General features: G+C 37.6%; 1 protein-coding gene across 1 annotated transcript in view; it reads left to right on the forward strand.

The window, feature by feature from the left end:
* Positions 1–25,768, forward strand: part of NUDT9 (nudix hydrolase 9) — a 112,099-nt gene that overhangs the window by 73,343 nt on the left and 12,988 nt on the right. The window contains exons 5-7 of the mRNA XM_037830224.1: positions 1,136–1,247; positions 17,303–17,449; positions 18,557–18,641. Coding sequence (XP_037686152.1) covers positions 1,136–1,247; positions 17,303–17,449; positions 18,557–18,641 — 344 coding nt within the window. The remainder of the gene's footprint in view (positions 1–1,135; positions 1,248–17,302; positions 17,450–18,556; positions 18,642–25,768) is intronic.

Genomic DNA, 25,768 nt, shown 5'->3' on the forward strand with positions numbered 1-25,768 from the left:
AAAGCATCAAGAGGTAAATACCTTCTCTGAGGAAAGGCTGATGGCATCCGGGGTTCCTCTGTTGCATGGGAAGGGGTTCCTCTGTTACATAGTGATGGCTTCTGGTCCTTCTTCTCCTGGGTTCTGGTTCCAAAATGGCTTTCTCCTGGGGTATATTCTTTCTTAGCTTCTCTTGAGGAAATTTCTTGCTTCTCCCAGGGTGTTTTCTTTCTAAGCATCTCTGAGGACTCTTCAAAATGTCTCTGCCTTTTATCCTCTCATAGAGGGCCCCAGCAAGGAGATTAAGAGCCACCTTGAATGGATTTGGTTACATCTCCTTGGAAACAACCTAATCAAAAGGTTCTGCCCACAATATGTCTGCCCCCACAAGATTAGATTAAAAGAACCTAGGCTTTTCTGGGGTACATAATAGATTCAAACCAGCACAGAGACCATTAGAATAAATCTTAAAAATTGGAGGAAGGAATAGGAGTGATGAGATAGGGAAGGAGAAAGGAGATATATTAATATTTCTGGCAAAGAGGCTGTAGTTAGTAAAGTGTATTTTAAAATTAATATTGCTGTAATAATTATTTTTAAATCATATGCAATGTAATTCAAAATGTAGAGTGAGTTTTTTGTGTGTGTTTGTTTTTCAAAAGAGGGCATAAAGGTTGAGAACTATACCTTTTGAGACCTGTATTGCATAATCTGCTTTTCTGATTATTAAGCAGGATGAATGAACTATTAAAAGTACATATTACTGGTCTTTTTTTTACCACCTGCAATTCTTAACTATCCTTTGTTTGTTTTTTCTTTAACTTTTATGACTCTCCATTTAAATTCTATTATGCTTTCAAACTTCTTTTGATAGTATTGTAATTAGGAAAACTATTTGCATTTTGAATTTTCATTATGGAGAATACAATATCCTTTATGTAAAGTAAACATTTGTCCTGTTTTGTCACAGCTCTAAATATAAAATATTTCTAACAAAAACAATATTTTTATAAAACTAGCTGATTTGAGATAAATTTATATGCACTCTGTTACAAAGAAAAATACATCTTTATAACTTTGTCTCAAGCTTGAAATAGAACTTTTTTTTAGAACTGCTTGTTCTAAATCAGTTATGATCTTAGATTTCTGTTTACAGGTGGAAAAGGGATGGCAGTGGAAATAAAATCGCCCACGCTGTTTCTGGGAAAAACATCTTGCAGTTTGTTGCAATTAAAAGGAAAGACTGTGGAGAATGGGCAGTCCCAGGGGTAAGCATTCAAATTAAGTCAAATCAATGTTTTAAGCTCTTTTTAATTGCTTTATTTGCTGCAAGTTTACTGTACCCTACTCCATTTATATTCCATTCCTTCCCACTTCAGTTTAGTAATTCTTTTGCCGTTCATCATTGCAATCAAGTGTCATTGTTAATAGCAAGTTTAGGATAATACAAGGCTGTTAGAACCTGAATCTAATTCTAAGAGTCTTAGGAGAGAACATGGACTTTGGAGTTAGATCTAGCCTATGCCCCTGGTTTTTCTACTTTTGGCTGGGTGATACTGATTTTAGACTCTCATCTTTAAAATAGAGACAATCATGTCTACCCCATAGGATTACTAGAGATAACAAATAAAACTGTGGGTACATGGTGGCACTCATTAATGTTGGGTCCCTTCTCACAACTCACCGTCCACTCCAAGTCCAAGGTGAGATGGCATTTTGTAAACTCTTATTTTGAAGTAACATACAGGACAGTTGTGAAAATAATATGAACCCCATGCAGAGAACTCCAACCCCACCCACCCCCATACCTAGCTCTACCAATTTTAACATTTTGCCATGGTTGCTATTTTTTTTTCCTTCTTCCCTTCTTCTCCCTTCCCCTTCCCTCCCTCCCCCCTCCCCTCCCCTCCCCTCCCCTTTATCTTTCATCTTCTGAACATTTGAGAGCAGGTTGCATACATCATACTTCTTCCACATACATTTCACATACATTTCTTACAAACAAGGTATTCACTTATGCCATCACATTAAGTACAGTTATCAAGTTCAAGAAATTTAACATGGATACAAATCTTACATTGTATATTCCATTTTTTTCCTATGTCCCAATAATGTAGTTGTGAGCCTTTTCTTCTCTATTCTTAGATCCCAGCCAGTATTATGTACTGCATTTAATTGTCTTTATCTCTTTAATTCCTCTTCATTTTTTTTGAAATAGTGGAAACGTAAATGCAGCATAAATCTCCACATCCCAACCCCTCCCAAGTGTACCATTCAGTGGGATTACTCACATTCACAAGGTTGCAGTACCCTTACCACCATCCATTGCCATAACTTTCCCTTCACCCCAAACAGAAACCCTACACTCATTTTGCATTACTTCCTCATTGCCCTGTCCCCCACCCCTGGTAACCTGTGCTATAGGTTTTCTGTCTATGAGTTTGCATATTCTCTGACATTTTCTTTGAGGTTTCTGTGAGGCTTAAATTTAACATCCTAAATATACAACGGTCTCATTTGCTTTGATAACAACTTAACTTCAATAGTATAAACAGACTAGCCCAAAACTATTGATTTATCGCTACATTTTGTGTATTTGCCTTTTAGTTCCTGTAAGAAGTAAAAAGTGGAATTAATCAGTAGTACTGGTATTTTTATTTGCCCATGTCATTATTTTTACCAGAGATCTTTTCTTCTTGTGGCTTCAGTCAATTGCCTATTGTCCTTTCCTTTCAACATGCAGAACTCATTTTAGCATCACTTGTAGGACTGGTCTAGTGGTGATGCAGACCTTCTGCTTTTGTTTATCTGGGCATGTCTTAATCGTGCTCTCATTTTTAAAAGACAGTTTTGCTGGTGCATTAGTCAGGGTTCTCTTGGGAAATAGAAGTGACGTGTGTGTGTGTGCATGTATGTGTGTACATATAGTAGTCTTGCCTGGATCGATCATTGAGAAACTCTATTTCCATTGTGCAGTAGCAGTCCTATTTCTCCTTGATAATCAAGATTAATGACCACAGTCAGTACAGTCATTTCCTTCTTTGCTTGTTGATTGAGAAGCATGAAGTGGCCAGATGACAATCTTAACTGCCACTTCAGTGAAATCATTGTTGTGTCTCCTGGTGGGAGTATTCCTTATTTACTTTAATCTCCTTCAGGAATGTCCCAGAAAGGAGCTATAGTGTTGCAGTTGTCCACTTTCGGGTGATATCTATATATCCTGCAGAACTGTCTGTAAACCAGGTCCGAGTTTTCTTTTCCTCAGTCAACTAATGGTAAGGAGCTCCCCAGAGCCATAGCTGTGGTCTGGGAAAGAGAAGGCAGTGTGGCAGGAGTAGGGGCCATGGGCATTGGGGTCACTTCCTCATGTAACTTGTGTCTTCAGGATTCGCTCAAGCCTTGTCTCATATATATCATTTCCATTTTATGACGGATTACTGCTTTGCACACCCAACTATTTATGGCTTGGTGGGTCAGACAACACCCAATTCACGATGGGTAACTCAGGTCTCAAGGTAACTTGGTGGCCTATGGTTAAGCGCTTAGTCTCTACTAAGGCCCAGTAGCAGTCCAAAAGCTGCTTCTCAAAAGGAGAGTAGTTATCTGCAGAGGATGGCAACACTTTACTCCAAAATTCTAGGGTCTCTGCTGTGACTCTTCTGTAAGGGCCTGCCAGAGGCTCCAGACAGCATCTCCTTTGCCACTGATATTTCCAGCACCATTGGGATCTGCTGGATCATATGGCTCAGGTGGCAGAGTAGCTTAATAGCAGGCTGGACCTGTTGCAGAGCCTTCTCTTCTTCCCATTGACACTCAAAACTATTAGCTTTTTGGGTCATTTGGTAAATGGGCTGGAGTAGCATGCCCAAATGAGGAATTTGTTGTCTCCAAAATCCAAAAAGGCCAACTAAGTGTTGAGCCTCTTTTTTGGTCGTAGGAAGGGCTAGATGCAACAGCTTGTCCTTCACCTTAGAAGGGATAGCTTGACATACCCCACACCACTGGACACCTTGACATTTTACTGAGATGGAATAACCCTGAATTTTTGTTGGATTTATCTCCCACCCTGCCACATACAAATGCTTTACCAATAAGTCTAGAGTAGTTGCTAGTTCTTGCTTACTAGGTCCATTTAAGATGGTATCATCAATATAACGGAACAGTGTGATTCTTGTGGGAGGGAGAGATGATCAAGGTCCATGTTGACTAGATTATGACATAGGGCAGTCATCTCCATTGTGTGTAAAGATCCAAGTTCATTAACAAGAGTTCCGTAGTAATATCTGACCAACAGAGAAGAGCAACCACAGAGCTTTTCAGAGATGATGAAGTTAGTCTCACAAATTTATTCCTCACAGTCCTGGTGAAAGATGTGTCCTCTGGGTGAGCAGGAATTACATGATAAATCCACTCTGAACATTCCGATCTCTTCAAGCCTTTGGATCCCCTCATCTACATTATACCATGGCAGTTCTGGTATTTTGACTTCAGGCAGGGTAGGCCACCTTTTTGTCCATGCTTTAGCCAACCACCTGAACAAACTGTTAGAGTCCTTTTAACCCCTTGAGCTACAAAGTTAAATTGAGAATCTCTGTCTAGTGGGCCCATATCAATAAATTCAGCCTGATCCAACTTTATTTCCTTCCACCCCATCCCACACACTTAATATCCATTCTCACACATATTCCCCTGATTTCTATCTATATACATTGGAAAAAACAGTAGTTTGTTTGGAGTGTAACACACATCTTCATGGGTCATACTTTGTACTTCTCCTTTTTAGGCCTGCTCATTCTTCAGTCTAGTTATAGGTCTGGAAGAAAAGATGGGTGGTTGGGGTAGGTAAGAGAAGAATTAGAAGTATCTTGCAAGCCAAATACCTCAGGGCCTTCCATTGCAGTTCCATCTGGTGAAACAAGATTAATCTCTTCAGATAGAGGTTTGATTCCTAAGGGGAGGTCTGATAAACTATGCCTGATAATGCAATAGGTTAATCTCTTCAGGTGGAGGTTAGATGGCTGATTTTTCAAACAGATTAGAGATTGGGTGGCTGATTCCTCAGGGCAGACTATTATAGGTTTAGCTGGCAAGGATTCAGCAGTTTTAATATCCCCACCTCCACCATTATCAACCCATATTGTCCCCCATTCTAATTTTCAGGATACCATTACTTTCCAATCAATGCCTTCATTTTAGCACCAGGCACACTTTAAGGTTGGGAATTCAATTTGTGTTGTAATTGATCCACTTTTACAATGAGACTCTGGGTCTGGTTTTCAGAAATCTCAACTCTGCAGTTACACAAAATAGGATTTTCTTTCAGGGCACACATAGAAACTTTCATGTCCTTCATACGGCACTTAAATTGGGAATTTGAAGCATTGAGCTCATCCCTTTCTTTTACAATTCAACATGTGTTTTTAGGAACAACTAGCCAACATCATTATAGTTTTTAACTCATATTTCCCTTAAGGTATCAGAAACACTGTCCTGTAGAGCCTCGCCTTTTATAAGGATTTGAGTAGTTGTATCCAGTGGTGATATTTTGCATATCTCAATTACCGACACTCCATGGACTATCAGTGCCATCTGTATTGCTGGAAATAGAATCATTAGTTTCTTTGAATCTAATCAGATTAGAGAACCAATTCCAAAATCCCCAGAACCAACTCAGATATCTCATCCTTAAGATTTTGTTTTTCAAAGACTGTTCCCAGTACTAAATCTAATCAGGGTTCTCTAGGAAAACAGGACAGATATTTATATTTATATTATATTTATATTTATAATATTTATATTTATATATTTTTTACACATATAAAAACATATATCCATATATTTTATAAGCCTTTTTAATAGGAACTGGCTAATGCAACTTTGGGGATGGCCAAGTCAAGATACTATAGGGCAGGCTGCAAGCTGGGAACTCCTGTGATGGTTTTCGATGAATTACCCAGGAGAAGCTGGCTGGCTTAAGTAAAGACAGAAATTCTCCTTTCTGTCTCCTGAAATCATCACTTCTCATTTTAAGGTTTTCAGCTACTTGAATGAAACTTCTCCCAGTGTTGAAGGCAGTCTTCTTGGTTGATTGTAGTTGTAATCAGCCATAGATACAATCAAGTTACTGATGATTTAAATCCATGAAATTCTCATAGCAATAGTCAGGCCACTGCTTGCTTGACGAACAACTGGACACCATAATCTAGTCAAGGTGACGTGTGAACTTAACCATCCAAGCTGGATATAAAATTCTTCGTTGGTAATTATTTGCTTTCAGCACTTAAAATATCGTCCCACTGCCTTCTTACCTCCTTGGTTTCTGATGAGCTATCAGCACTTTATCTTATTGAGGTTCCCTGCTATGTGATACATTGCTTCTTACTTGTGGCTTTTGGAATTCTCTCTTAAGCATTCAACAGTTTGATTATAACGTGGCATGGTATAGGTCTATTTGGTTTTATCTTATTTGTAGTTCTTTGAACATCTTGAATGTGCAGTCATGTCTTTTATTAAATTTGGGAAGTTTGCAGCCATTATTTCTGTGAATTTTCTGTCTGTTCCTTTCTCTCTTCTCTCTTCCCCTTCTGAGATTCCCACAATGCATATATTGCTATGCGTGATGGTGTCCCACAAGTTCCTCAGGCTCTGTTCACTTTTCTTCATTCTCTCTTCTTTCTGTTCCTCAGTTGTTTCCCTGAGACTCTGCGATTTTTCTTTCTTTTCTCCATCACTTCTTTTGTCTCTTTGAATTCGGATGCTGTATGTTCTGGCTCACTGATCCTTTCTCCTGCCTCTTAAATCTGCTGTTATGTGTCTCTAGTATATTTTAAATTTCATCTTTGTGTCTTTCATTCCCATAAGATCTGTTATTTTTCTTTGTATGTTTTCACATTCTTCTTTATGTTCACCCAATGTCTTCTTAACATCCTTTATTTCTTTAGCCATCTCCTTGAATTGATTTAGGAGATTTGTTTGAACATTTTTAATTAGTTGTTCCAAATTGTATATCTCCTCCAATTTTTAAATTCAATCCTTTTGCTTGGCCATGTCTTCTTGTTTCTTAGTATGTCTTGTAATTTTCTGCTGTTACCTGGGCATGTGATTATCTTGATAAGATTACTCTGAAAGTCAGTTTCCGTGTCTTGTCTAAGATTTTGTTGTTGATTGGGTTCATGTTAAAGCTCTTCTTTGGCATTTGGTTCATCAGTATTTCCCAACCAAAACAGAGTCAGGATCCCATGCAGGGTGTGCAGACCAGTTCCAAAGGGGCCTGGGGAGAGGGTCAGGAATGCAGCTTCTCAAGAGTGCACTTTCCCAGGCTACGCAGCACATGATGCTGTTTTGTAACCCATTCCCATGACCCTACAAAAGTAAATTATTTTTTAGCCTTACGTCTCTTCTACTTCTGAACCAAGTGCAAATAATGGCACCATGGCTGGCAATAATGGCACTGCAGGCACTGTGGGCACCTGTCTGTAAAAGGCCAAATCTGTGGGACCCCAGGGTCCAATTTTGCTGACCAACAGTTGGATCAGAACTGTGCTGTGTCCTTCTCTGTTCCTGCTGAGGGTGGGGGTGGGGGGAGGCAGGGCTTCACCGGCTCTCCCAGTCTGCAGCAGCCCACTGGACAGAAGCCAGGCTGACCAGATGCTGCTGGCCTCGAACCAGTCACTCACTGCAGTTTCTCCATTGCAGTTACTCTGCTTTTAGAATCAGTGGTGCTGCAAGCACCCTGGGCTCCTTCCTGTTTTCAGAGGACCCAAGCTGCAGGACCCAGAGGATCAATTTCACCAGCCGACAGTTGGATCAACTGTGCTGTGTACCCCCTCTGTTCCTGGGGGGAGTGTTTCCCTGACTCTCCCACTCTGCAGAGGCCAGCTGGGCAAAAACTGGGTCAACCAGAAGCTGCCAGCCTCAAGGGTCAAGGATGGGCACTGGGAGCTGCAGCTGAGTTGAGTCACTTACCACAGTTTCTCTGTCTCAATTTCTCCATTTCTTTGTCCAGCTCTTCCTTGTATGTTGCAATGATTCTTCCCTGGTTTTTCAAGCCCCAGAACAGCTGCTTTAGACAGTTTCTGCCTGTCCTCTAAGTGTGTTTGGTGGAGGAGTGAGTTCTGCCCATTTATAATTCTTTTAAAGTGCTATTGGATTCTGTTTGTTGTCATTTCATTGAGGTGTTTTGCATTTTATTCATTCAAGAAATTGTTCTTTCATTTTCTTTTCTGGTGGTATCTTTATCTGTCTTTTTGTATGAGACCTCATAGAATGGAACAAGGAGTGTTCTCTCCTCTTCATTTTGTTGGATGAGTTTGAGCAGGATTGGTGTTAACTCTTACAATGTTTGGTAAAGTTCTCCTGTTAGCCAATTTGATCCTTCGCTTTTCTTTTTTTGGGAAATTTTTGATTACTGATTCTATCTCTTTACTAGTTTTTGGTTCATCGAAATCTTTTTTTTCTTTATGAGTCAGTTTAGGTAGTTTGTGTGTTTCTAGGAATTTATTCATTTCATCTAAATTATCTCATTTGTTGTCCAGTTTCTCATAGTATCCTTTTATATCCTTTTAATTTCAGTCGGGTCGGCAATGTCCCCCTTTTCATTTCTGATTTTAATGACTTATGCTCTATTTTTTTCTTCATTAGTCTAGGTAAAGCTTTATCAATTTTATTGATCTTTTCAAAGAACCAATATATGGTTTTGTTGATTCTATTATTTTTTAATTCTCTGTTTCATTTACCTCCACCCTAATCTTTGTTATTTCCTACCTTCTGCTCACTTTGGATTTAGTTTGCTCTTCTTTTTCCTGTTTTTCCTATTTTGAGATTAGGTCTCTAATTTGAAATCTTCCTCCTTTTAATGTAAGCATTTTGAATTATAAATTTCCTTCTCAGCACAGTCTTTGCTGCACCCCATACATTTTGGTATGCTGTGTTTTTATTTTCATTTGCCTCGAGATATTTTATAATTTCCCTTATGATTTTTGCTTTAACTCATTGGTTGTTTAAGAGTGCGTTGTTAATTCCCCATATTTGTGAATTTTCCAGCCGTCCTTGTGTTTTTGATTTCTAGTTTCATTCCATTGTGGTTGGAAAAGATGCATTATATAATTTCAATATTTTTGAATTTATTGAGACTTGTTTTGTGACCTAAGATATGCAGAATTCTCTGTCCTGGAGAATGATCCATGTGAATGCCAGAAACATTTGTATTCTGTTGTTAGGCGAAGTGTCCTGTATATGTCTGTTAGGTCTAGGAGGTTTAGACTATTGGTCTGGTCTTTTATTTCCTTGTTGATATTCTGTCTTCATGTTCTATCCATTATTGAAAGTGGTGTTTTAAAGTCTCCTACTAATAAAGTAGAACTGTCTATTTCTCCCTTCATATCTGTCAGTATTTGCTTCATTTATTTTGGCACTCTGCTGTTAGGTGCATATATATTTCTTCTTCTTGTTGAATTGACCCGTTTACTAATATATAGTGACCATCTTTGTCCCTAGTAATATTTTGACCTAAAGTCTATTTTATCTGATATTAATATAGCTACCCAAACCCCTCCAGTTAGTACTTGCATGCTATTTTTTTTTCCAACCTACTTATGTCTTTGAATTTAAGGTGAATCTCTTAGACAGCATATGGTTGGATCAAGCTTTTTATCCATTCTGCCAATATCTAAGTTTTGATGGGGGTCGGTTAATCCATTTATATTTAAAGTTATTGTGATAATGCAGGACTTTCTTCTGCCATTTTGCCATTTAGTCTTTGTAAATCTTATACCTTTTTTGTTCCTCAATTTTTCTGTTAATGTCTACTTTTGTATTTATTTATTTATTTTTATATTGTACATATTGTCTGTCTTCTCATTTCTGTTTGCATATATTTTTCATATATTTTCCCTCTGGTTACCATGGAGTTAAAATTTAACATCCTAAATATATAACAATCATATTTGATTTGACACCAGCTTGACTTCAGTGGCATACATGTGCATTGTTCCTATACCCTTAAGTCTCCCCTTCTTTTTTTGTACTTGTTTTAGATTTTGTTTTTATACAATGTACATCCAAACCATAGATTTATCATTACTTTTTATGCATTTGCAGTTTAGCATCTCTGGGGGATAAGAAGTGCAGTTTCATACCAAAAAATGCAGTCTAATAGTACAGACATTTATAATTACCCAAATGGTTGCCTTTACCACAGGTTCTTTCTTTATGCCTCTTCGATCCACTATCTAATGTCCTTTTCTTTAAGTCTGAAGAACTCCCTTTAGCATTGCTTGTAGGGCAGATCTAGTGGTGATAAACTCCCTTAGTTTTTGTTTATCGGATTATGTCTTAATCTTTCCCTTTTTTTTGAAAGAGTCTTGCTAGATACAAGATTCTTTGTTGTCAATTGTTTACTTTCACCCCTTTAAGTATTTCAACTCACTGCCTTCTTGGCCTCCATGGTTTCTGATTGGAAGTTGGCCCTCATTCTAATTGGGGCTCCCTTGTACATAACGTGGCTTTTTTCTTGTGGTTTCAGAACTCCTTGTCCTTTGCATTTGACAGTTTGATCAGTATGTGACAGGGCATATTTTACTTCAAGTTTATCCTGTTTGGTGTTTTCTGGGCTTTTGGGATGTGCATATTTTCATGTGTTTTGCTAAGCTTGGGAAGTTCTCTGTCATTTTTTCTTGGAATATTCCTTCTGTTCCTTTCTCTTTTTCTTCTCCTTGGTGTCCCATTATATGTATGTATGATGGTGTCCCAGAGGTTTCTTAGGCTGTATTCTCTTACAATTCTTTTTTCTTTCTGCCCCTTAGCCTTACTCATTTCAATTGTCTTGTCTTCGAGTTCGCTAATTCTTTCTTCTGCAGCTCTAATCCACTGTTGAAACCCTCCTGGGAATTTTTCATTTCAGTTATTGTGGTCTTCAAATCCAGTAGTTCTGTTTGGTTCCTTTTTAAAATTTCAGTCACTTTATTGAGATTCTCATATTGTTCATTCATTGTTTCTCTGGTCTCCCTTAGATCCTTTTCTGTATTTTCCTTCATCTTCATGAGCATATTGGCCATTTTCCTGATACCCTTTAGTTTTTTCTCAGTATTTTCCTTCATCTCTTTGATCATATTTAATATCATTTTCTTAGTGCTATGTCCAGTATACCCATAGTCTGATCTTCTTTGTCAGTGTTTTCTGGATTTTTATCCTTTTTCTTTGGATGGGCCATCATTCCTTGTTTCTTTGTTTGTCTTATAATTTTTTTTGCACACTGAACATTTTAATATTTTAACATGTTAACTCTGGGATTTATTCCCTGAGTTGTTTGTTTTTGAGCTTGTAACCAGCTGGTGATATGACAATTTTCTTGAGTGTCAGCCCTCCTATCAGAAAGGTCTGCCCAAGGCAAATGCAAAGTCTTGGGTCTGTCACTGGTTCATCTCTTTATACCTCAAGCTAGTGATTACCTTTAGAAAAGGTTTAAACCTTACCTGTTCCCAATTCAGTAAGCTTGGGCTTTAAGCAACCTCCCACTCAAATAAGAGTATTGGGTAGACAGTAGTTTCAAAGTAAAGAGCACTTAAGACAAGAATTCAAGTTTGAAATGTATTTACTAAAGGAGCACATAAGGTAAAAGGAACAGGTTTACAAAGTAATAAAAAATGGATACATTAACAAGTCTGGGAACTCTAACCCCTCCAGTAGCAGCTGGATGTGAGATAAGAGTTCCACTCCAATTTAAGTTAGAGTATTTATAGAGCCTTTGATTGAGGTTGCATTCAGTTTGATTGAGGTTGCATTTGGTCAAGTCATACTTTTTTTTAATACTTTCAATCAGGGGGTGTTCTAGTTTGCTAATGATGCAGAATGCAAAACACCAGAGATGGATTGGCTTTTATAAAAAGGGGGTTTATTTGGCTACACAGTTACAGTCTTAAGGCCATAAAGTGTCCAAGGTAACACATCAAGGTAGCACATGTTCTGGTTGCCTCCTTCTGGGACCTGCATCTGTTCTGGTCTGGAAAAACCTGATTGGGGTAACCAAGGAAACCAGATGCCTAGACAACAGAAAACTACAACCTACAATAAGAAAAATGAAGTTATAGCCCATCCAAAGGAAGAAACTTACGCTTCAACTGAGATACAGGAATTGAAACAACTAATGCTAAATCAATTAAAAAAGTTTAGGGAAGATATGACAAAAGAGATGAAGCATATAATGAAAACACTGGGTGTACATAATGTAGAAATTGGAAGTTTGAAAAACCAGCTGGCAGAATCTGTGGAAATGAAAGGCACAACACAGAGATGAAAGACAATGGAAACATACAGCAGCAGATCTCAAGAGGCAGAAGAAAACACTCAGGAACTGAAGAACAAGATACCTGAAAGCCTACACACAAAAGAAGAGGTAGGGAAAAGAATGGAAAAATATGAGCAACATCTCTGGGAATTGAATGACAAAACAAAATGCAGGAATGTACATGTCATGGTGTCCCAGAAAGAGAAGAGAAAGGAAAAGGGACAGAAGCAATAATAGAGAAAATAATCAATGAAAATTTCCCATCTCTTATGAAAGACATAAAATCACAGATCCAAGAAGCCCAGTGTACCCCAAACAGAATAGATCTGAATAGGCCTACACCAAGACACTTAATAATCAGATTATCAAGCTTCAAAGATAAAGAGAGAATCCTGAAAGCAGCAAGAGAAAAGTGATCCATCACATACAAAGGAAACTTGATAAGACTATGTGCAGATTTCTCAATAGAAACCATGGAGGCAAGAAGGAAGTGGGATGATATATTTAAGATGCTGAAAGAGAAAAACCACCAACCAAGAATCCTATATTTGGCAAAACTGTCCTTCAAATATGAGGAAGAGCTTAAAATATTCTCTGACAAACAGACAATGACAGAGTTTGTTAATAATATAGCTGCTATACAGGAAACACTAAAGGGAGCACTACAGACAGAAAGGAAAAGACAGTGAGAGGTTTGGAAAAGAATTTTGAAGATGGTAACACAGCAATGTAGGTACACTGAACAAAGATGACTGTGAGTATGGTTGAAAGAGGAAGGTTAGAGACATGTGGGACACCAGAAAGAAAGAGGAAAGATGAAGACTGGGACTGTATATCTCAGTGAAACCTAGAGTGTTCAACAATTGTGATAAAAGGTACAAATATGTTTTTACATGAGGGAGAATAAATGAATGTCAACATTGCAAGGTGTTAAAAATAGGGTGAGATTGGGGGAAAAATACGTTCAATGCAAACTAGAGACTATAATTAATGGAAACATTGTATTATGCTTCCTTTAATGTAACAAAGGCAATATACCAAAGCTAAATGCATATGGGGGGGAGGCATAGGGAAGGGTATGGGACTCTTGGCATTGGTGATATTGTCTGACTCTTTATTCCACTTTGGTTTAATGCTGTCTTCCCTTTTGTCACTTCCTAGCTGTCATTTTTTTTCTCTTTCTTTTTTTTTTCTTTTGTCTCTCTACTTTCTTTGACTCTTCTTCCTTCTTTGTGGAAAAAATGGCAAGGTCCTTATATAGATAGTGGTGATGGTGGTGAATACATAAATATGTGACTATACAGGGAACCATCGACTGTTTAGTTAGGACGAAATGTATGGTGTGTGAACAAAACTGTCTTAAAAAAATGGATTGATGAAGAAATCTTGAGGGCACTGTATTGAGTGAAATAAGACAAACAGATAAGTACAAATATTGCAGGGTCTCACTGATATGAACTAGTTATAATATGTAAGCTCATAGACATGAAATATAAGTTACCAGGATATAGAACAGGGCTAAAGAATGGGGAGCGGTTGCTTATTAGGAGCAGAATGTTTAACTAGGTTGAACTTAGGCATTTGGAAGTGGACAGAGGTGACATTAGCACATTGTGAGAATGACTAACAGTGCTGAATGGTCTGTGAATGTGGTGAAAAGGGTAAGCTCAAAGTCATGTATGTTACCAGAAGGAAAGTTGGAGATTAAAAGATGGGAATGTATAAAACAGTGACTCTTGTAGTGTGTGATGTCCGTGATTAACTGTATAAATATTAGAAATCTCTCTCATGAACTAGGACAGATGTATGACACTATAACCAGAAGTCAGTAATAGGGAGCATATAGGAAAAAATATATATACCTATTGCTAACTGTATACTACAGTTAGTTGTATTTTAACATTCTTTCATCAACAATAACAAATGTACTATACCAATACTATGAATCAATAATGTAGGGGGGTGACAAGAGTATGGGAGGATTTGAGTTTTCCTTTTCTGTCTTTATTTCTTTTCTAGAGTAATGAAAATGTTCTGAAATTTGAGAAAAAATTGTGATGGATGCACAGCTGTATGATGGTACCTTGGGCAACTGATTGTACACTTTGGATCTTTGGATAATTGTATGGTTTGTGAACAATCTCAATAAAAAAAAGGAAAAAAAGAGGAGGTATTCACAGCATTATCAGAGACTCAAACTTAACCTTGAATGTCTGCAAAACTTTACTGAAAATATTTCTACTAACTGAGCCATGACTTATATAAAAGTGATATATCACACCTTTTACTTATATGAAAACTAAAAATTAGAAGAGAAATTACTATTACTTATAACTAACTTAATAGTATAGATTTTCTGTTTTATTCTGTAATTAGTCTAGTCGTGACGTCATGTCTCCCACTTCCTCCTTTTTTGCTTGGGCTTGTTTAGCTTCTCCTTCAGTACAGTCTTCTAATATAAGAGTCAAAGGATATGAATCATCTGTTCCAGTTATTATAGTAAGGTCTTTCCACTTTCTGTCATTTGAAAATTGTACTTGAGTAATTTTGGGCAAGCATTCTGTTACATAAGCTTCAGTATTTGAAAGAATAACTGGTTCTTCCTATCAGAACAGAAGGTATTAGGTGGTATATGAGATCAGCAGGGCTACACAGCTGTCTGATCCCTATATAAAGTCACCACCTTCATTTTCAGATTCCTCAATTAAGGGACTATCCTGCAACAGGTCCTTGCTGTCTTTTTTGGGCCTGTTGTAGTTCTGTGCTTATGCCTGATAGCACAAACTGGAGTTTGAATGCCCCCTCTCCTACACAGTAGGCAGAACTTCTTTTCTTCCCAGTGTTCCAGTTCTGGAATTAAGGCAGCTAATCCTTTCCTCTAGGTCATCTGCTTCAGCTGTTTCTTACACTTTTTTTTTTTTTCAAGCCGCTTTTACCTGGAGGGCAAATCTGGATGCAGGGCCAAGTCAGAGATGAGTTTACTAAGTCAGTCTTTTCTAGCTGGAACAAGGCCAGGGACACACAATGGCAGCATTGGCCAGCTTCAAACTGCCCTGGAGAGGGGATGAGGGCAGGGCCAGGAAGAGTGCCAGGAACTTCTTCCACAGCACTCCAAAACTGCACTTTTTTGACTTTCCCAGCCAATGCTGCCCTTCTATTGTCTTCCACAACTCTGCAGAATCATACCATCTTGAAGTTTCCTCTGCTGATTGTTGTCTGGCATGGATTGGAATAATGCCCACCCTCAGAGCTGAGCCACTAGTGGTCTAAAGTAGCTTGTCAAAAGCAGTGATCAGTGATTGACCCATTCCCACCTTGGATCCTGGGGAAGTGGATTTTTGTCTTTCTGGCACTGGTAAGCTATGCCAAGGGCCGGACCCCACTGCTGTGAGAGTAGGGGCTGGGTGCCAATAGCTACTATGCAGAGAGTAATTTACTGGCATTTACCATAATTTACCAGCCTCTTCCTCCCACTTTTCCTTGGATGTGGTACAGTGTTCTTGTGGACTCTGGAATTTCAAAGTAGTTCCTGCCTGTTTAATAGTTCTGGTGGAGGAACTGATTCCACCATCTTCCCACAATCCTCCCACACCGTCTTCTTTGTACCATAATATTACCAACCTAATGTAGATAACTAATCTCCGTCATTTATAGTTTTTCATTTTTCCATTGTTTTCTTTTCCACATTTTTCAGTATTCATTTTTTATTTTTATATGTATATTTTTAGAGCAGTTCTTGGTTTACAGAAAAATCTCATATATTTCACAGTTTTCCCTAATATTAACATTTTGCATTAGTGTTGTACCTTTGATGAAACATTATTATTATTATATCCTGTTAACTGTAGTCCATAGTTTAGTGTTCACTCATTGTGCTTTACAGTTCTATGTGTTTTTTTTTTTTAATTTTTATTCTGATGGGAAGAAGAGTATACTTGTGTTGGTGTGATGTAGTTTGAATTCATATCAGTGGTATATTGGAAGTGACTTTTGTATGTGTAGATTAGAGGGTTTTATATTTCATGCCATATTATAAAATGGAGATAATTTGATGTGAGGGTGTTTCTTTATACACATATTGCTATCTGGAAGAATGTCTTTTTTCTTTATAGGATAAAACTGGAGTGGAAATAAAGATTTCAGCTGACTCTGAGAAAAGCTTAGGCTAGTTGCTATGAGCCAAATAGTAAAATTTCACTCATGCTGAGTGCACTATCACAATAATGATTTCATCATAGGACCCTATTTATTGTTGTTTGACATTATTATCAATCAGGGAACTGTTGTCACTGGTATTTTGAGAGTCATTCCTCTAATCAATATATTTTGAGTATCTGTCCTTTCCCAGTTCATATTTTAGACATTGAGAAGCAACAGAGCAACATAAACAAAAACCCTTGTTCTCTAGGTGATCATGTTCCAGTGGGAGACCGATGATAAATAAGATAAAAAGGTAAAATTGATCATGTATTAGAAGGTGATAGGTAACCAATGCAGGATAGGGGGCTAGGAAGTGTTTGAGTTTTGCAGTTTTGCACGGGATGGTCAGAGAAGGCTTCCTTGAGAAAGTGTCATTTGAGTAAAGATATGAAGGAGGTGAATGATTTGAGCCATATGAATATGTGGGGAGAAGTATCCTGGTCAGAGGTAGTAGCAGGTGCAACAGCCCTAAGGAGGGAGGAGGTCTGGAATGTCCTCAGAACAGTGGAGATTAAGGTGGCTGGAGTGGAATGAACAATGGGAAGAGTATCAACTTGCTGTATTAAAACTTGCCTCCGGGCTGTGTTTCCATAGCTTGATTAAGAAAAATACCAGGAAAGGTCCCTGATTATCTCTACTTGCCATAGGCGTATTGTGGACCAATCACTGTGGCAAGTGATTGGCTGCTTCCACTAGAAACAAATGGTTTCGTCAAGCACATGTCCCAGAAGAATGGGATCACTATTATGGGCAAATAAAATAATAAGTATCCACTGCATCACTCAATAAATATTTTCTGAATGAATCAAAGCTTATTACTTTTTTTAATGTGCCTATTAGGGGATGGTGGATCCAGGAGAGAAGATTAGTGCCACACTGAAAAGAGAATTTGGTGAGGAAGCTCTCAACTCCTTAGAGAAATCCAGTGCTGAAAAGAGAGAAATGGAAGAACAGTTGCATAAACTCTTCAGTCAGGAACATCTGGTGGTAAGAACTAGTGTTTCCTACAAGGGGTTTAGTGCTGTAGATGAATGGAAATGACTTGAAGTTTGCTTGGAAATCTGGTAGATCCCTCTTTAAATAAAGGAGGACTCTTTATTTAAGAATAAATGGAATTTATTCTTAAATAAATGGAATGCTTGAATATTTGAAATACATATTTATAGAAAACAACTTAAATCATAGTAGATCTTCACTATAAATAGATTTCTATTTCAAGTTTTATAGTCCACTAAATTTTAGGTCAGTTATATAATTTATTATAACAATTTTTCTTTAGACTATGTGTGAGCTAATGTATCAAATGAGAAGCTGTTTTCACAGGCTGAGTTACTCATCCAATAGAAAACTTTTTTTTTTAATTTGCTTAAGTTCAGCTCTTTCTGAAAGAACATTTACATTTAATATTACACAAAGTTTTTCTGGTGGATAACCATTTAAGTCTCATGTCTATTTTGTGTATAAACCCTCTGCAATTTTGTTGAGCAACCTTATGAGATGTAGTGCACTAATAATAAGGAAAAGGATGCAATTTCCTCTGTCCCTTCTCCCCTCTCCCTTGTTCTTTTTTCTCTTTCCTTTGCTGGCTTTTGTTTGGATTGCTTTGTTTTCTTTCCTGAATTGGCGTTTCTTAATTATTTATTTATCTACATTGCCCAGTGGTTCACATTTATGTCAGATGGCTAGATCAAATCTCTCCATTTAATTGCTTAAATATTAGTCTTTATTAACTTTGATTTATATAACTAGAAGAATCTACCTTTGCATTTCTGAAACTATAATCACAGAACCTATTAAGACAGAGAAATACTTAAAATTATGGACCTTTTTCTTTTTTTAAAAAAAATCGTACATTCAAAGTTTCACTTATCTCAAATTATGAAATCAGAGTCTGAGATACTGTGGTTTTGTGAATGTGAAAGTTACCTCAAAAGGTTCCTGAGAATTGTTCCTTAGGAAATTTAAGACAAGCATATGTGGTATTAAAGGTTCTATGAGATTTACATTTCTAAATCTAGTTAGGGTAACATGCTTCAGGTCTTCTCATTCCTTTCTCACTCTAGACTCTTTTTAACTGACTTCTTTTGAAAATAGATATACAAGGGATATGTTGATGATCCTCGAAACACTGATAATGCATGGATAGAGACAGAAGCTGTGAACTACCATGATGAAACAGGTAATTTTACTTATATTTATTAAACTGACTGGGATTAGAGGATCAATTTAAGCCAAACAGCCTACTGGGCCATGATTAATTCTGAACCATTTTAACATCATAAGTCAATTAACAATAAATTATAAGAATATGTATGTATTAGTCAGGGTTCTCTAGGGAAATAGAACTGACAGGAGATATATAAGGTGTTATGAGATTTTTTTATAGGAATTGGCTCACATGATTGTGGGGATGGGCAAGTCAGAAGTCTGCTGGGCAGGCACAAGCTGGGAACTCTGGGGAAGGTTTTTGATGAATTTCCCAGGAGAAGCTTGCTGGATGAAGTAGAGATGGAAATTCTCCCTTCTGACTGCTGAAATCATCACTTCTCCTTTTAATGCCTTCAGCTGAATAGATGAGATTTCTCTTACTGCTGGAGGCAATTTCCTCAGTTGATTGTAGATATAATCAGCCATAGATGCAGTCAACTTACTGATGATTTAATCCACGAAATATCCTCATGGTAACAATCAGGGCAGTGCTTGCTTGACCAAACAACTGGACACCATAACCCAGCCAAGTTGACACATGAATTTAGCCATCACAGTCCACCCCTTGTCAACTTGGCACCCGTACATATCTCCTTAAACTGTATTTAATCTCTGAATAGAAGCAATAACAATACTTGACCGTCCTGCACACGACCAGAAATGCACTAACTTTTCCCAGAAGAGGGTGCAAATCCTTGGGAATTTTCACTCAAACCTCATTCCTGAAGTTTCTTGGCCATTATTAGTCTTGCCTGGATTGGATTGTTGCAGTTTTCCATTGACTTAAATCACAGGGCGTGGTAGTACTAAGAGACACTCTAGGGGATCTCCTGTATTCCAGGCAAACTCTTCTTTACCTCCATTGTGTAGTAGTAGTCCTGTTTCCCTTTGCTAATCAGATCAATCACCCCAGCCTGTACAATAATTCCCTTCTTTGCCTCTTCAGAGGCACAAGGAGCTCAAAAGTGGCCAGGTGGCAGTCTTAGCTTCCACTTCAATGGAATCATTGTTGTGTCTCCTGGTGGAAGGACTCTTCCTTTTGGAACGAAGACATATAGACCAGCGGAGCTTAAGGTTGCAGACACAAGAAGCAAAAATTCTTCTAGTGGATCACTGGGGGTGATAGTAAGTGGTGCCATTTCCATTTAAATCTGTTTAAGTTTCCTGGGCTGCTCAAGCAATTACCATGAAATAGGTTTTGTTAACCACTGGGAATTGATTAGCTCATGATTTTGAGGCTAACAGAAAGCCCAAATTAAGGTATCATCAAGGTGATACATTCTTCCCAAAGACTGGCCTTCTGGGGCTGCCTCTGGCAATCCTTGGCCCTTGGCTGCTCTGTCACGTGGCAATGCACATGAAGGCCTTTCCTGGCCACTCTCTGGGGATTCTATTTATTTTACCTTCTAGCCATTTCCTCTGTGGCTTTATCCCTGTGTCTGAATTTCATTCTGCTTATGAAGGACTCTAGTAATAGTATTAAGACCCATTCTGATCGAGGTGGGCCACTCCTTAACTAAAGTCACCTAATCATAAAAGCTCTACTTAAAATGGGTGCACACCCACAGGAATGGATTAAGGTTAAGAACATGTTTTTCTGGGGTACATACACCTTCAAACCACCACACTATACCAGTATTAAACAATCAAAATGTATACATGTTTCCTGGATACTCTTAAGGAACTGAATTTTGTATTTATATGAAACAAAAAATGTGTTATTAAAAGAGTACATAGAAAAAAGGCTCAGCATTATCAGTGACTTCATTTCTCTAATCTGTTTGATAGGATTTGAAATTAAGGTTGAATTTAGGTGCTTTAAATAATGAATTGTGCATTAAAATTATGCACCATAAAGTTATCAGATTCTTTGTATAGTAGGATTCCATTTGTACAAAACCAAAACAAGAACTATGTCAACTAGGGATTTGTAAGAGAATAAGGCAATGATAAGGGAAATGGATTTATATCTGTCTTAGCTATTTTAAATAATTTTATAATAAACTTGCATTATTAAAAAACAAAGCTATACCAAAAAAACCTCAAATACTAAAAAAAATTAAGTAATTGCTTTTTCTGGTCCATGGTTTTAAAAATTGGGTGTGGGGTGTGTCAGATTTCTTATTACAGAAAGAGAGGAAAATCTGCTATCCTAAATACTAATTACAGTTTTTAACACATTCAACAGCTTCCCTTGGAACAGGTATTTTACTGCTAAATTGGGATAATGTTTTAAGTATTTTATTTTCATCTGTAGCAAAATGAAGTGGGAGCATATCAGACAGATTAATTGTTCTAGTCACAGTTCTTCTGAACTGTGTAACCTTGTGCAAATCACTTTTCCTCTTGGACTCAGTTTTTTTCACTCATAAAATGAGGGACTGGAGCGAGATGATCTATCATAATTTACATTCTTTGCTTTTTTTTTTTTTAATCATCATTTTATTGACATATATTCACATACAACGCAGTCATACAAAACAAATTGTACTTTCGATTGTTTACAGTACCATTACATAGTTGTACATTCATCACCTAAATCAATCCCTGACACCTTCATTAGCACACACACAAAAATAACAAGAATAATAATTAGAGTGAAAAAGAGCAATTGAAATAAAAAAGAACACTGGGTACCTTTGTCTGTTTGTTTCCTTCCCCTACTTTTCTACACATCCATCCATAAACTAGACAAAGTGGAGTTTGGTCCTTATGGCTTTCCCAATCCCATTGTCACCCCTCATAAGCTACATTTTTATACAACTGTCTTCGAGATTCATGGGTTCTGGGTTGTAGTTTGATAGTTTCAGGTATCCACCACCAGCTACCCCAATTCTTTAGAACCTAAAAAGGGTTGTCTAAAGTGTGCGTAAGAGTGCCCACCAGAGTGATCTCTCGGCTCGTTTAGGAATCTCTCTGCCACTGAAGCTTATTTCATTTCCTTTCACATCCCCCTTTTGGTCAAGAAGATGTTCTCCGTCCCACGATGCCGGGTCTACATTCCTCCCCGGGAGTCATATTCCACTTTGCCAGGGAGATTCACTCCCCTGGGTGTCTGATCCCACGTAGCGGGGAGGGCAGTGATTTCACCTTTCAAGTTGGCTTAGCCAGAGAGAGAGGGCCACATCTGAGCAACAAAGAGGCATTCAGGAGGAGACTCTTAGGCACAAATATAGGGAGGCCTAGCCTCTCCTTTGCAGCAACCGTCTTCCCAAGGGTAAAACTTATGGTAGAGGGCTCAACCCATCAAACCACCAGTCCCCTATGTCTGTGGTCATGTTAGCAACCATGGAGGTGGGGTAGGCGAATACCCCTGCATTCTCCACAGGCTCCTCAAGGGGGCACTACATCTTTTGTTTTTTTTTTTCCTTGTTTTTCTTTCTTTTTTTTTTTTTTCCAACTTTCCCTTCTTTTTTAAATCAACTGTATGAAAAAAAAAGTTAAAAAGAAAACAAACATACACAAAAGAACATTTCAAAGAGACCATAACAAGGGGGTAAGAAAAAGACAACTAACCTAAGATAACTGCTTAACTTCCAACATGTTCCTACTTTACCCCAAGAAAGTTACATAATATAGCAACCTTCCTGTGAACTTGTTCCTACTATATCCATCAGAAATTAACAGACCATAGTCATTTCTGGGCATCCCCAGAACGTTAGCTTATCTGTTCTTCTTGGATTATTGTTCCTCCTTCCTTAATTGCTCTCTACTGCTAGTTCCCCTACATTCTACATTATAAACCATTTGTTTTACATTTTTCAAAGTTCACATTAGTGGTAGCATATAATATTTCTCTTTTTGTGCCTGGCTTATTTCGCTCAGCATTATGTCTTCAAGGTTCATCCATGTTGTCATATGTTTCACGAGATCGTTCCTTCTTACTGCCGCGTAGTATTCCATCGTGTGTATATACTACATTTTATTTATCCACTCATCTGTTGAAGGACATTTGGGTTGTTTCCATCTCTTGGCAATTGTGAATAATGCTGCTATGAACATTGGCGTGCAGATATCTGTTCGTGTCACTGCTTTCCGATCTTCCGGGTATATACCGAGAAGTGCAATAGCTGGATCGAATGGTAGCTCTATATCTAGTTTTCTAAGGAACTGCTAGACTGACTTCCAGAGTGGCTGAACCATTATACAGTCCCACCAACAATGAATAAGAGTTCCAATTTCTCCACATCCCCTCCAGCATTTGTAGTTTCCTGTTTGTTTAATGGCAGCCATTCTAACCGGTGTTAGATGGTATCTCATTGTGGTCTTAATTTGCATCTCTCTAATAGCTAGTGATGCTGAACATTTTTTCATGTGTTTCTTGGCCATTTGTATTTCCTCTTCAGAGAACTGTCTTTTCATATCTTTTGCCCATTTTATAATTGGGCTGTCTGTACTATTGTCATTGAGTTGTAGGATTTCTTTGTATATGCAAGATATCAGTCTTTTGTCAGATACATGGTTTCCAAAAATTTTTTCCCATTGAGTTGGCTGCCTCTTTACCTTTTTGAGAAATTCCTTTGAGGTGCAGAAACTTCTAAGCTTGAGGAGTTCCCATTTATCTATTTTCTCTTTTGTTGCTTGTGCTTTGGGTGTAAAGTCTAGGAAGTGGCCGCCTAATACAAGGTCTTGAAGATGTTTTCCTACATTATCTTCTAGGAGTTTTATGGTACTTTCTTTTATATTGAGATCTTTGGTCAATTTTGAGTTAATTTTTGTGTAGGGGGTGAGGTAGGGGTCCTCTTTCATTCTTTTGGATATGGATATCCAACTCTCCCAGCCCCATTTGTTGAAAAGACCATTATGGCTCAGTTCAGTGACTTTGGGGGCCTTATCAAAGATCAGTCGGCCATAGATCTGAGGGTCTATCTCCGAATTTTCAATTCGATTCCATTGATCTATATGTCTATCTTTGTGCCAGTACCATGCTGTTTTGGCAACTGTGGCTTTATAATAAGCTTCAAAGTCAGGGAGTGTAAGTCCTCCCACTTCGTTTTTCTTTTTTAGAGTGTCTTTAGCAATTCGAGGCATCTTCCCTTTCCAAATAAATTTGATAACTAGCTTTTCCAAGTCTGCAAAGTAGGTTGTTGGAATTTTGATTGGGATTGCATTGAATCTGTAGATGAGTTTGGGTAGAATTGACATCTTAATGACATTTAGTCTTTCTATCCATGAACATGGAATATTTTTCCATCTTTTAAGGTCCCCTTCTATTTCTTTTAGTAGAGTTATGTAGTTTTCTTTGTATAGGTCTTTTACATCTTTGGTTAAGTTTATTCCTAGGTACTTGATTTTTTTAGTTGCTATTGAAAATGGTATCTTTTTCTTGAGTTTCTCTTCAGTTTGTTCATTTCTAGCATATAGAAACATTACTGACTTATGTGCATTAATCTTGTATCCCGTTACTTTGCTAAATTTGTTTATTAGCTCTAGTAGGTGTATCGTTGATTTCTCAGGGTTTTCTAGATATAAGATCATATCATCTGCAAACAATGACAGTTTTACTTCTTCTTTTCCAATTTGGATGCCTTTTATTTCTTTGTCTTGCCGGATTGCCCTGGCTAGCACTTCCAGCACAATGTTGAATAACAGTGGTGACAGCGGGCATCCTTGTCTTGTTCCTGATCTTAGAGGGAAGGCTTTCAGTCTCTCACCATTGAGTACTATGCTGGCTGTGGGTTTTTCATATATGCTCTTTATCATGTTGAGGAAGTTTCCTTCAATTCCTACCTTTTGAAGTGTTTTTTATCAAAAAGGGATGTTGGATTTTGTCAAATGCTTTTTCAGCATCTATTGAGATGATAATTTGATTTTTCCCTTTTGACTTGTTAATGTGTTGTAATACATTGATTGTTTTTCTTATGTTGAACCATCCTTGCATGCCTGGAATGAACCCCACTTGGTCATGGTGTATGATTTTTTTAATGTGTCTTTGGATTCGATTTGCAAGTATTTTGTTGAGGATTTTTGCATCTATATTCATTAGGGAGATTGGCCGGTAGTTTTCCTTTTTTGTAGCATCTTTGCCTGGTTTTGCTATTAGATTGATGTTAGCTTCATAAAATGAGTTAGGTAGTGTTCCATTTTCTTCAATGTTTTGAAAGAGTTTGAGTAAGATTGGTGTCAGTTCTTTCTGGAAAGTTTGGTAGAATTCCCCTGTGAAGCCATCTGGCCCTGGGCATTTATTTGTGGGAAGATTTTTGATGACTGATTGGATCTCTTTGCTTGTGATGGGTTGGTTGAGGTCTTCTATTTCTTCTCTGGTCAGTCTAGGTTGTTCATATGTTTCCAGGAAATTGTCCATTTCTTCTACATTATCCAGTTTGTTGCCATACAGTTGTTCATAATATCCTCTTATAATTTTTTTAATTTCTTCAGGATCTGCAGTTATGTCACCTTTTTCATTCATTATTTTGTTTATATGGGTCTTCTCTCTTTTTGATTTTGTCAGTCTAGCTAGGGGCTTGTCAATCTTGTTGATCTTCTCAAAGAACCAACTTTTGGTGATATTTATCCTCTCTATTGTTTTTTTGTTCTCTATGTCATTTATTTCTGCTTTAATCCTTGTTATTTCTTTTCTTGTACTTGGTTTAGGATTTTTTTGCTGTTCATTTTCTAGCTTCTTCAGTTGATCCATTAGTTCTTTGATTTTGGCTCTTTCTTCCTTTTTAATATATGCGTTTAGTGCTATAAATTTCCCCCTTAGCACTGCTTTTGCTGCATCCCATAGGTTTTGGTATGTTGTGTTCTCATTTTCATTCGTCTCTATATATTTAGCAATTTCTCTTGCTATTTCTTCTTTAACCCAGTGATTGTTTAGGAGTGTGTTGTTTAACCTCCAGGTATTTGTGAATTTTCTAAGTCTCTGATGGTTATTGACTTCTAATTGTATTCCATTGTGGTCAGAGAATGTGCTTTGAATAATTTCAATCTTTTTAAATTTATTGAGGCTTGTTTTATATCCCAGCATATGATCTATTCTGGAGAAAGTTCCATGAGCACTAGAAAAGTATGTGTATCCTGGTGATTTGGGATGTAATGTCCTGTATATGTCTGTTAAATCTAATTCATTTATCAGATTGTTTAGGTTTTCAATTT

This window comes from Choloepus didactylus, chromosome 3 (assembly GCF_015220235.1).
Source record: "Choloepus didactylus isolate mChoDid1 chromosome 3, mChoDid1.pri, whole genome shotgun sequence".
Classification (NCBI taxonomy): domain Eukaryota; kingdom Metazoa; phylum Chordata; class Mammalia; order Pilosa; family Megalonychidae; genus Choloepus; species Choloepus didactylus.